This window comes from Bufo bufo, chromosome 1, assembly GCF_905171765.1.
Source record: "Bufo bufo chromosome 1, aBufBuf1.1, whole genome shotgun sequence".
Lineage (NCBI taxonomy): Eukaryota > Metazoa > Chordata > Amphibia > Anura > Bufonidae > Bufo > Bufo bufo.
In genome coordinates this window covers 768,803,265-768,816,219 of record NC_053389.1, presented here as the reverse complement: position 1 = coordinate 768,816,219, position 12,955 = coordinate 768,803,265, and the positions used below count along the sequence as shown (strand labels likewise).

General features: G+C 51.7%; 1 protein-coding gene across 1 annotated transcript in view; it reads right to left on the bottom strand.

Moving 5' to 3' along the window:
* Positions 1–465: 465 nt before the first annotated feature.
* Positions 466–12,955, bottom strand: part of LETM2 (leucine zipper and EF-hand containing transmembrane protein 2) — a 43,767-nt gene continuing 31,277 nt past the window's right edge. The window contains exon 11 of the mRNA XM_040414764.1: positions 466–2,320. Within this exon, the coding sequence (XP_040270698.1) occupies positions 2,294–2,320 (27 nt within the window). The 3' untranslated portion in view covers positions 466–2,293. The remainder of the gene's footprint in view (positions 2,321–12,955) is intronic.

Sequence of the window (12,955 nt, the reverse complement as noted above, 5' to 3'; positions counted from 1 at the left end):
TTCTGGCAATTTTTTTCCGGGGGGTTTTCATATTACATGTTCACTGTGCGCTAAAACTGACACGACGTCCGTATTCTGCAGCTCAATATGATTGCGGCGATACCAAACTTGTATAGTTTTTATTTTGTTTTATTACTTTAACCCGTTAGTGACCACACACATTTTTTTCAAAATTGCATTCCAAGAGCTATATCTTTTTTGTTTTTTTTCATCAATATACCTTGATGAGGCCTTATTTTTTTGCAGGACAAGTGTTAGTTTTTAATGCACCATTTTGGGTACATGTAATCATTGATTAACACCAGCTTTGTTTACGTCAGTAAAAAGGGCGTATTGGTGGTCAGTAAGGGGTTAAAAAAAATTACAAATTTTCTCTGCATCGCCATAATTTTTAGAATCTCCATCCACAGAGCTGTATGAGGGACGAACTGTAGTTTTTATTGGTACCATGTTTGGGGTACATACTACTTTTTACTCAATAATTTTTATCCCCCTTAGGGGGCTATAACCTCAGATCGTCTGATCTCTTGTCCCATAGACCATAACAGAAAACTATGATGGTCTATGAGACTCCTTGTGCAATTTACCATAAACAGGCCTGGGAACCTTCAGAAGACCCAGAATGTCATGGTAACCGATCGGAGCCCCGCAATTGTTCCTGCAGAGGCTCCTATTGGGAGCCAGAGGGAGTCCCTTCCCTGTGCTTAACCTCACAGATTCTGGGATGGCTATTGACCATACCACCTGAGGGGTTCAGTGACCAGTTTCAATGTCATCACCGATCCCGGTCATTGCAGCCGGGTGCCAGCTGTATTATACAGCCGGTACCCGTCATGTATAGAGCAGGCTCAGCGCAGGGGTTGTCCGGGATTTGGATAACGATAGCCTATCCTCAGCATAGGTCATCAGTATCTGATTAGTGAGGGTCCACCTCCCAGCACCCCATTGATGAGCTGTTTGAAGAAGCGGTCATACTCTGGTCAGCGCCGCAGCCTCTTCCTAGTGTCCTCAGATTGATCAGACACATTGCCTAGGAGCATTCAAGTTAATGGTCCTGAGCTGCAATACCAAGTACAGCCACTAGACAATGTACTTGCTGTGCGCTTGGTACACTGTGAGGAGGCCACGACACTCACTACAGCGCCACAGTCTCTTCCATTGCTGATCAGAGGGAGTGGCAGGAGCCAGACCCCCATCGATGAGATATTGATGACCTATCCTGAAGATACCAGAAAACCCCCTTTAAAATACAGTTTATACATACATTTTCAAGAGGAATAACAGAGGAATTCCACAAAGCAGAGCTCTAAGAAAACAAAGTTTCATAATGTTAGTTATTTTATGGGGAATACAGGTAATTACTAAGACAGACATGTCAGGAAAGAGGACACATCCTCTATAAAAGGGGCAATAGATGAATTCATATATTTGAAATTAGGATTGAGTGATCAAGATAAAATATTCACTTTTTTTGTTTAAAAAAAGTCCCTCTTTTTTTGGCCAGAAGTATGAAGTCATTTGCTAAAGCTTATTCAGTGTGAGAAGAGATGACTAGCACCAAAGTCGAAGCCTGTGCCAAATGACAAGACTTGTGATTGTGCTGGGATTTCCTGCTGTGATAGAATGCCTCCGTATGTGAGGCAAAAAAAAATCACCCATGCACTGAAAAAGGTAAAAATCCATATAAAGAATCATCATGCTGCGGAAAGAAAATCTGCACTGCATCTCCACGTGGACCTGTTAAGATCTCATCCACCTTGCGGTGAACGTAAAACGATGCGGATTTTCTCTGCACATCCGCAACATATCTGCTACATGTGTACCTACCCTTAGCGGCAGAAGGAGCTGCATCAATTACTGCCATGGCTGCTGCAGATACATCCACAGGCTTCGCATATAGCTCAGACTAAGAGCTAAGTAGTCCCTATTCCATGCAGGAATATTTTTTTTCTGGGGTACAGTTTCAAGTTCACAAATCCTTTCATCATAAAATACACTATAAAAATAAATCAATAAGAAATAAATCCCCCGAGCCTTTCCACACACTCTGATAGTTCCTACGTGGTACGCACTCCGAGAATTTCATTCATTCATCATCAGAAGCCTGGCATTCAGCACGGCCTTACAGTGCACCAGAGGCATTTGTAGAGAATCCCACAGCTCAGACGTAAGTCCACTGGGTGACGACCGCTCAGGCCGTACCGCAGGTCCTAGAGGAGAGCTCTTTATTACTGACACATCCATATTCTCGCTTGCAATCTGTAAAGTGACACGAAGACGTCCTCGGTTCTTCTTACACTCCATTGGCGCTGGCTTTTGCCTGTAGGAACAAACAGTAAGATCAGTGTCCGACAGACCCCAGGACACGGTAGCAAGATTAAAAGGGTTGTCCAAGATACTGATAATTAAAAATCCCCAGCAAGCCCTCCCCCACCAATTTTCTAAGATAAAAAAACCTGAGATTCTTGTATAACTTACCAGTAAAATCTCTTTCTCGCTCTTCCTTGGGGTACACAGGAAACCTTGGGTATAGCTAAACTCCCTAGGAGGTGTGACACTAAGTGAAAACTGTTAAGCCCCTCCTCCAGCAGCTATACCCTCAGCCTGGAGAGAGAGACTACCAGTTGCGTGTCCAAGTAGTGAAAAAAGGCAATGACCAATTATGTGGAACCAAACAAGTCAACTACCCGACAGGGGCAACTAAACCGTAACCTGTAGAACAAGAACAATGGGTGGGTGCTGTGTCCCCCAAGTAAGAGCGAGAAAGAGATTTTACTGGTAAGTTATACAAAAATCTTGTTTTCTCGCCCATTTCCTTGGGACGTTCGAGAGCAGTCCAAGAGGGGAGGGACTACAGCCCAAGGCGAAACCACCGGAGGTATCAAGAAACCGCCGCCTGCAAGACCAGGCGGCCCAAAGCAGCATCCGCCGATGCATAGGTGTTCACCCTGTAGAACTTGGTGAAGGTGTGCAAGGAAGACCAGGTGGCCGCCTTGCACAGCTGTTCAGCCGAAGCCTGATGCCTCTGGGCCCAAGAGGCACCGACCGCTCTGGTTGAATGAGCGGTAACACCAAAGGGCGGCTCCTTGCCCTTGGCGCGGTAAGCCTCAGCAACAGCCATCTTGATGAAGCAGCCAATAGACACCCTAGACGCCGCCAACCCCTTGCGCGGACCTTCCGGAACCACAAAAAGAGAGTCCGTGCGCCGAAAGGGGCCGGTGATCTCCAGGTAAATCTTCAGGGCCCTAACGACATCTAGGCGGTGCAGATCCCGTTCTCAAGGGTGAGAAGGAGACGGACAAAGGGAAGGGAGGACGATGTCCTCGTTGAGATGAAAGGCGGAGACCACCTTCGGGAGGAAGGACGGGACCGGACGGAGAACAGCCTTATCTTGGTGGAAGACCAAAAGGGGCTCAGCACAAGAAAGCGCCGCCATTTCGGACACCCGTCGGAGAGACGTGATGGCCACAAGGAACATGACCTTGCAGGACAAAAGGCGAATAGAGACCTTTCGTAACGGCTCGAAGGGGGAGGCTTGGAGCGCCGAGAGCACAACATTAAGGTCCCAGGGCGGAATGGGAAAGCAATACGGAGGAACAGAGTGAGCAACTTCCTGGATGAAGGTTTTGACAGGCCCGAGAGGGGCCAGAGGACGCTGGAAGAGGATGGACAGCGCCGAGACCTGACCCTTTAAGGAACTGAGGCCCAGACCCAGGTCCAGGCCACACTGTAAGAAGGACAGGACCGTGGGAGGGAAAACTGAAGAGGATGAATATCCAGATTCTCACAGAATCCTAGGTAAGACTGCCAAGTCCGGTAATAAATCCTGGACGAGGCCGGCTTCCGCGCGCGGATCATGGTGCGAACCACATCCGCCGAAAAACCCCGTCGCGTCAAAACTGCGGTCTCAACGGCCACGCCGTTAAATGTAGCGACCTTAAATGCTGGTGGAAGATCGGCCCTTGAGAGAGAAGGTCTTCTCTTAGAGGCAGTGGCCAAGGTGCGTCTCCCAGGAGCAGCATCAGGTCGGCGTACCAAGGCCGGCGAGGCCAATCTGGAGCTACCAGGATCGTAGGAACGCCTTCTGTCGCGATCTTCCGGAGAACCCGAAGCAGAAGTGGGTGGGGTGGAAACACATACAGGAGAGAAAATTCTGTCTACGGAAGAACGAGAGCGTCGGCGGCGTACGCCCTCGGGTCCTTGGACCTGGACAGGAAGGTGGGGATCTTCTGGTTGATATAAATCACAGAAAAAATGCACCAAACGGATATGCCACTGACTATACTGGCTAGTCATAAATGCAGATATTAAAAGCTGAGACTTTCACCAATATATTCCTGTCAGGAAAATATCGGAGCCCATCATTGCACCACGTCACGGTCACTCAGCATGGCAAAGGGTCCTACCACTACGCTACCTATGGTGTGAACACGGTCTGAAGGCGATGTAATCCAGCTCGCAGCCAGGCTTCCACACAAACGCCTAGCAGGACAACTAGTGCAATGTGAACAAAGCCAAGACTGCAAGCCACGCCCATATCAGACCCTGTGATGGGCGTGGCTTGCAGTCTTGGCTTTGTTCACATTGCACTAGTTGTCCTGCTAGGCGTTTGTGTGGAAGCCTGGCTGCGAGCTGGATTACATCGCCTTCAGACCGTGTTCACACCATAGGTAGCGTAGTGGTAGGACCCTTTGCCATGCTGAGTGACCGTGACGTGGTGCAATGATGGGCTCCGATATTTTCCTGACAGGAATATATTGGCGAAAGTCTCAGCTTTTAATATCTGCATTTATGACTAGCCAGTATAGTCAGTGGCATATCCGTTTGGTGCATTTTTTCTGTGATTTATATGATTGTATTTACATCCGCACAATGCTCCGTTTTGTGTAGGATGCCCTTGTTATGCATGTGGACCGCGCCGACATCCTCCACCGTATGCATTTTTTGCTGGGGATAGTCGTTTGCTGCGGTCCACATGCGGTGGGGCTGCTCCCCCAATGTAAAACACGCTACAGTGTTAGGGGTTGAGCCGCTCCTCCAGTATTGCCACTATATTTCTGTGTTTTTGTCTTGTTTTATATGTAGTGTATGTGCCGTTACCTGGCATTCAAGCACTCTTTTGCACCTGGTGACCTCCATCACAGGGTCTGATATGGGCGTGGCTTGCAGTCTTGGCTTTGTTCACATTCCACTAGTTGTCCTGCTAGGCGTTTGTGTGGAAGCCTGGCTGCGAGCTGGATTACATCGCCTTCAGACCGTGTTCACACCATAGGTAGCGTAGTGGTAGGACCCTTTGCCATGCTGAGTGACCGTGACGTGGTGCAATGATGGGCTCCGATATTTTCCTGACAGGAATATATTGGCGAAAGTCTCAGCTTTTAATATCTGCATTTATGACTAGCCAGTATAGTCAGTGGCATATCCGTTTGGTGCATTTTTTCTGTGATTTATATGATTGTATTTACATCCGCACAATGCTCTGTTTTGTGTAGGATGCCCTTGTGGTGCATGTGGACCGCGCCGACATCCTCCACCGTATGCATTTTTTGCTGGGGATAGTCGTTTGCTGCGGTCCACATGCGGTGGGGCTGCTCCCCCAATGTAAAACACGCTACAGTGTTAGGGGTTGAGCCGCTCCTCCAGTATTGCCACTATATTTCTGTGGTTTTGATCTTCTGGTTGAACCTGGAGGCCATGAGATCCACATCCGGACGACCCTAACGGAGGCAAATGGACTCGAACACGTCGTCTGGGTGTAGAGACCACTCGCCCGGGTCGATTGTGGTCCGGCTGAGGAAGTCCGCCGCCCAGCTCTCCACCCCTGGGATGTAAATCGCTGACAGGGCCGGAACATAAGCTTACGCCCAGAGGAGGATGTGGGACACTTCCCGCATAGCCGCTGCACTGCGAGTGCCCCCCTGGTGATTTACGTCCGATTGGACACGGACGGGATGGCCCTGAAGCAGGGGAGTCCAGTGCCGGAGCGATAGGAGAATCGCCCTCAACTCCAGGATGTTTATTGGCAACTTGGACTCCGATGGAGACCAAGTGCCCTTGACGGACCTGGGAGGAAACACCCCCCCCCAACCCTGCAGACTGGTGTCGGTGGGGACCACCAACCAGGTCATCGGCAGAAAGGATTTTCCTTGGAGAGGGGTCCGTACCCACCAGAGGAGGGAGGTCCGAACATAGGGAGGTAGAAGGAAGGGCCGGTCCAGACTCTCCGGGGACTTGTCCCAGGCAGACAGGATCGCCGTCTGGAGGATGCGGGAGTGATATTGCGCGAAAGGAATCGCTTCGAAGCAGGACACCATCTGTCCCAATACCCGCATGCTGGACCGGAAGGACGGAGAAGAAGGGTCCGAAACGAACGGTGAAGGGTCAGACGCTTTTACGGTGGGAGACGAACCTCCGCCACTTCCGTATCCAGCAGCATCCCCAGGAAGACGAGTTGTCTGGAGGGGGTAAGGGAAGACTTGGGAAGGTTGATAATCCAACCGAACCGCTCCAGGGTCTGCAGCGCGAAGTCCACACTGGCGGACGTCTGGGAAAGGGAGGGCGCCTTGATGAGGAGGTCGTCCAAGTAAGGAAGCAGAAAAACACCCCTGGAGCGGAGCGGAGCAAAGCCAGGACAGGGGCTAGGATCTTGGTGAACACTCGAGGAGCCGTCGCCAGGCCGAAGGAGAGGGCGACAAATTGATAGTGGTCGTCCCCCACCGCAAAGCGAAGGAAACGCTGGTGACACTGAGCGATCGGGACGTGGAGGTAAGCATCCTGGATGTCGATTGACAACATAAACTCCCCTTTCTCCAGAGAAGCTACCACGGATCGGAGGGACTCCATCCTGAACCGGCGAAGACTGAGAAAACGGTTTAACCGTTTGAGGTCCAAGATCGGTCTCACCGAGCCTTCCTTTTTGGGAACCACAAAGAGGTTCGAGTAGAACCCCTGGAATCTGTCCTTTGGAGGAACGGGAGTAATAACTCCCTTGTCCAGAAGGGCACGAATGGCTTCGGAGAAGGCGGCCGCACACTCGCTGTCCCGTGGAGAACGGGACTGAAAGAAACGATCCGGAGGGAGGGACGCAAACTCGATTTTGTATCCGGATGACACAATCTCGAGTGCCCAGGCGTCGGAGACGTGTGCCTGCCAGATGTCCTGAAAAGGAGGAGGCGGCCCCCCACACGGGTGGGTGGGGGCGCACCTTCAGGCGGAGGTCTGCTTGGCCGTGGAAGGGCGAGCAGGTTGGGACTTACACCAGGAGGGCAGAGTCAGAAAAAAAGGCTTCTTACGCCTATCCTGGGAGGAACTAGAGGAGGGGCCGGTCGCGGGCCGAAGGACCTGCGGGAGGACCAAAAACGAGAGAACCCAGGACGGCCTTGAGTGGCACCCTTGGTCCTGGACTGGGGAAGATGGGTGCTCTTTCCACCCGTGGCTTCAGAAATGATCTCGTCCAAGCGGGTCCCGAATAAACGGGAACCCGCGAAGGGGAGTCCAGCAAGAGACCGTTTGGAAGCGGCATCCGCCGTCCAAACTTTCAGCCAAAGTTCTCTCCTGACTGAGACAGCCAGAGCAGAGAAACAGGCTATGAGGGCACCCGCATCAAGGGAGGCCTCACAAATGAATTTCCCTGCCTGAACAATGAGCTGGGCTAAAGAACGGAGGTCCTGAAGAGAGACGTCCGAACCAAGTTCCTGGTCAAGTTGGGAAGCCCATTCCGAGACCGCCTTCCCGGCCCAGGCGGAAGCAAAAACCGGTCTGAGGGCTGATCCAGAGGCGGCAAATATGGCTTTCGTAAGGGATTTCATGCGACGGTCTTCAGTGGACTGAAGAGAGGAGCCGTCCGCCACAGGAATGGCAGTGCTTTTAGAGAGGCGGGTCACGGGAGGGTCGACCTTAGGTGGAGACGCCCAAGTGGAGATGCAATCCGCTGGGAAGGGATAACAGATATCCAACTTCTTGGGAGGGGTAAAACGGGCATCAGGGCGAGCCCAAGCCTTAGAGCCCACCGAAGAGAAGTCGGCGTGGAGAGGAAAAACCGTGGACGCCTGTTTGGGGCGGAAAAAGGACACGTCGGCCTTGTCAGTGCTGAGAGGGTCGTCGTGAATTTCAAAGGTGTCGCGAATATTAGCGATGAGATGACCCACAGCAGAGGCTAGCTTAGACGGCAATGCCGAGTCCATGTCCCAATCTGAATCCACCAATTCTCCCTCAGAGGGCATGTCCTGTGAGGAGGAGTGACCCGACTGAGTCTGCACACGCGGAGGAGATAGGGACGCATCCGAGGAAGATGCACACTCCACCCTGGATCGTTTCTGGAGGTGCCGGGCCCTGGAGGCGTCACTGGGAGTGAGGGACCCCGACGGGTCGGCAGAAGCAGCGGACCCGGAGGGTACAACAGGGGGTGTAGCAGGCTGTGTGTCTACAAGGCGGCCCACAACATGAGTAAGGCTTTCCACGGCCTGGGACAGAGATCTTGCCCAGTCAGGTGGATCCGAGGAAACAGGGGGCGGCACAGCAAGTGGCGGACCCTGTATTGGGGCCTGGCATGCAGAGCAATGCGGGTCAGATTGCCCCCGTGGAAAGGGTGCTTCATAGGCGGTGCAGGCGTGGCACCAAGATCTAGGGACCCCTGAGGGGTGAGACATGTTGGTGATGAGAAAAAAAAAATTGGCAGGAAGAGGGGCTGTCCAGGTTAGGGGCCGCTGGTGCTAGGAAGGGGTTAACAGTCCTACCAGACCCAGAGACCTCAGGAGTGAGGAAGGTAACGGCAGCAGTAACAGTGGCAGGAGAGACGTCCAGAAGTCCAGATCCAGAGCGTCAAGCCGCAGGGAGAAGTGGCAGCAGCGGTGGCAACAGGCTCTTGCGGAGGCTTGGAAGGCAGGAGGAATGTGAGAGGAGCGGGAAGCGAAGCCCCGCCCCCCGCCGATGCTTCGTTCGCGCACGATTCAAATTTGGAGAAAAAAGAGAGGGGGGGGGCACCACAGAGTAAGGAAGAGCCGCTCTCTCCTAAGCCAGAGAATAAAGCGACCGCCGCGATCTCCCTGCACGCGGAGCATCGATGCCGGCCGGCAGTGAAGGGGTGCGCCGGCTGCTTGCTGCTGCGGCAGGCGCCCTCCTGCGATCCTAGCCTGGATGCCCTCCTGAAGTAAAGGCTCTTCGCCTGTAGTAAGAGCCGCTCTCTCCTAGGGCGCCTGTGATGTCCCAGGATCCCAGCCTGGATGCCCTCCTGGAGGGGTGGTCTGAGAAGGTGGAGGAGGCCCTGGAGAGGTAACACAGGTGGCCAAAGCGAAGTCCGGGAGGGGAGGGGAGGGGAGGGGGGGGCTGGAACAGCCACTCTCACCATCCTGAAGTCTTCACCCTCTGTCCATTCCAGCAGGGTCACCCCTGCAGCTACTGGCACCGCAGTGGCAGGAAGCTGGAGAGGGGCTTGACGTGTGGGGCGACCCTTACGCTGGCGGGATGCAGGGGAGCTGGGCTGCCCTGGTCCTCCTTGTCTTCTGTAGGGGAGGCAGCAGTGCGGATGCCGGCACTGGCGCAGCTCGACCCCGGGAGAAACAGAGAGGTCCAGGCGTCTGTTGTCCTTGTGAATATTTAAAAAATAATAATAATGTGTGTCTTGCCTCCTTGGACACTAAGCAAAAACTGGTAGTCTCTCTCTCCAGGCTGAGGGTATAGCTGCTGGAGGAGGGGCTTAACAGTTTTCACTTAGTGTCACGCCTCCTATGGAGCTGAGCTATACCCAAGGTCTCCTGTGTCCCCCCAAGGAAATGGGAGAGAAATCATGTTTTACTTAAAGGGGTTGTCTCACTTTAGCAAATGACATTTATCATGTAGAGCAGTTAATACCAGGCACTTACTAATGTATTGTGATTGTCCATATTGCCTCCTTTGCTGGCTGGATTCATTTTTCCATCACATTATACACTGCTTGTATCCAGGGGTTATGATCACCCTGCAATCAAGCAGCGGCGGTTGTGCTTGTAAACTATAGGAAAAAGCGCTGGCGTCTCTGGTGCCCGGGACCATGGGAGTGCCCATAGTCACACATGCGCAGCAGATCCCGTCCCAGCCATCGTGTATCTGCGCCGCAGCATTCTCTGTAACCCCTGGAAACGAGCAGTGTATAATGTGATGGAAAAATGAATCCAGCCAGCAAAGGAAGCAATATGGACAATCACAATACATTAGTAAGTGTCTTGTATTAACTTTCTCTACATGATAAATGCTTTTTGCTGAAGTGAGACAACCCTGTTAACTCCTTCTCCAATGCAGTTTTCTGTGAATATAACACGATTTTTCAACTTTATTTTAGGTAACTAATCAGAGGGGACTTATCAGAGATTTTTTAATCATCATGGACAACCCTTTTAGCACAACCTATAAACAGCAGTCACTATGAATCCACCAGAAACTAGTGACATCACTGGCGACATGAAATGTGGACTTCTAGGGCAATAAAGGGACAGCAAAGTGTCCTAAAGGGTGATTTCCATCTCAGACCTTGGCGAGACATCGTTAGGATAGGCCATCTGTGTCAGACAGGTGCAGGTCCCACCTCTGGGATCCACCATCTCCAGAACAGAGCCACTGATGTGAAGGAGAGCACACCGCACAAGCGTAGCCGCCCTCCATTCATTGCTATAGGAGTTCTGAAAACAGCCAAGTGCTGGCTCTGATGTTTCCGTGGCAGCGAGTGGAGAGGTGGCCACGCATGTGTGGCATGCTCTCCATTCACTACTACGGGACTTCCAAAAATAGTCGTGCGTGGATATTTCAGAACTCCCATAGCAATGGATGGAGAGCACACTGTGCAAGCGCTGTGAGCTCTCCTTCACTTTTGGGGGCACCATTCTGGAGTCAGGATCAGATCCCAGAGGTGGGACTCGCACCTATCTGACACTGATGGCATAGGCTAGCGATGTCTCACCAATGCCTGAGATGGGAATATCCCTTTAAAGGATGCAGTATGGGACCCTTTTATACACAAGTACGTGTTTCTAGTGCAAGCCATTGATATACAGGGTAGTCATCCACCAGGTGGAGCTAGAGTGTCAGCTTCAGTCCTAAATAAGTTGTGACACAACTGTACGTCCACTGCAATAAGCCTCATGTGCTGTGGTCAGAGCCGGATGATTACACAGAGATGTCGGCACCGCTTATTTCTTCCGGCAGAACCACTCTATTGCACATAACTTTTCTGGGAAGTTACTTTTACCGTGCCAACTGCTGACGGAGGTACATCCTCGCTTTAATCCAAGATAAAATTAGAGGTTTTTCAGCAGCTGCAGTTCGTCTTCTACAGTTCTGCATCCCATCCAATCAGAGAGGAGACCCTTGTATTCTGTGCAGGCGCTGAATAGCAAATGGATGCATCCAGCGCTGGGATATACAAGGTTCCCAGGAGCAACCTGAGCAAGCGGCTGCTGCCACCATACAGGCCGTGGATGCCGAGGGTGACAAATAAGTTTGATTACCTGATCTCGGGGTAGCTGGGGGTCAGTATACAGCCCTGTATGACTGTATTACCATTTTGAAAAGTTAAATTAGAAATTGGCCAGCCCTTTTAAAAGTGGTTTTCCAAGTGTTTCATACTGATGACCTAATCTCGGGACTGGTCATCGGTATCTGATCGATGGGGGTCCAACACCTGGCACCCGCAGGACCAGCCTGTTACCCTAGGCCAGCGACGTCACGCTCATCGGTCACATGGCCTGGGCGCAGTGCAGTTCCATTCAAGTGAATGAGTTGCACACCTACAATCCAATGGATGGTGCTGAGTGTGTGTGTGTAAGGAGGACTGGGCTTCTTCAAACAGCTGATTGGTGGGGGTGCTAGGAGTTGGACCCCCACTTATCAGATACTGATGACTTATCCTGAGGAGTCATCAGCATAAAACACTCTGAAAACCCCTTTGAGAGGTTCTCCGCCTGGGACAATACCTAATTTTTAGAAGAGTCCCTTGGCAATAAGCAGCGCACACAGTTTCACCTTGCCAGTGAAAAAGCAGTAAGTGTTCAGTTTGCCTTCAGCATCACCACAGGGGTATTCCCATTACAGACAATGGGGGCATATTGCTAGGATATGCCCCCATTGTCTGGTAGGTGCAGGTACCAACTCTGGGACCCGCACCTACACCGAGAACGGAGTGGGGAGAGTGGTGTCTGGAGGACCCGGGTTTCCTGCAGTCCGGCCACCGCCAAGCGCTCTCCCCATACAAGTGAATGGGAGTGCACCGTGCTAGTGTGGCCACCGCTCCCATTCATTTCTATTGGGACGACGTAAATAACCGAGCCAGCGCTCGGCTATTTTCGACGGCACTATAAAAATGAATAGAGGGCGGCTGGGCATGTGCAGTGCGCCCTCCACCACCTTTCCCCTCCCCGTTCTCAGTGTAGGACCCGCACCTATAAGACAATGGGGGCATATCCTAGCATATCCTTTAAGCATTACACAGTGTTCATTCACATCAATGAGCCTCATGCACACGACAGTATTTTTGGTCCATGTCCAATCCACATATTTTGCGGATCACACACGAACCTATTCATTTCTAAGGGCCCCCCTTCCCAAAAATGAACAGCACTTGGATATCATTTGTATGCAGTCTGCATCTGTGCCACCGGGCCGCAAATCATAGAAACTGTCCTATTCTTGTCTGTTTTGTGGACACAAATAGGCTTTTTCAAAATGCGGGATGCATGCAGATGGCATCTGTATTTTGCGGACCACAAAACGGATACGTTCATGTGCAGGAGGCCTAAAGTAGGACAGGACTGGTCCTCCAAAGAGAGACGCTCTTTCTAATCATTCTCTAAGAGTTGAGGATCCTGAGCAGAGGCCTCTATTAACTCATATAGCATATGGGTTTTCCAACAGCCCCTTAAAGGGAACCCGTCACCTCCAAAAACCATCTGAAGCCGCCAGCAGTACCTGAGAGTAGCGAGCAGTGTGT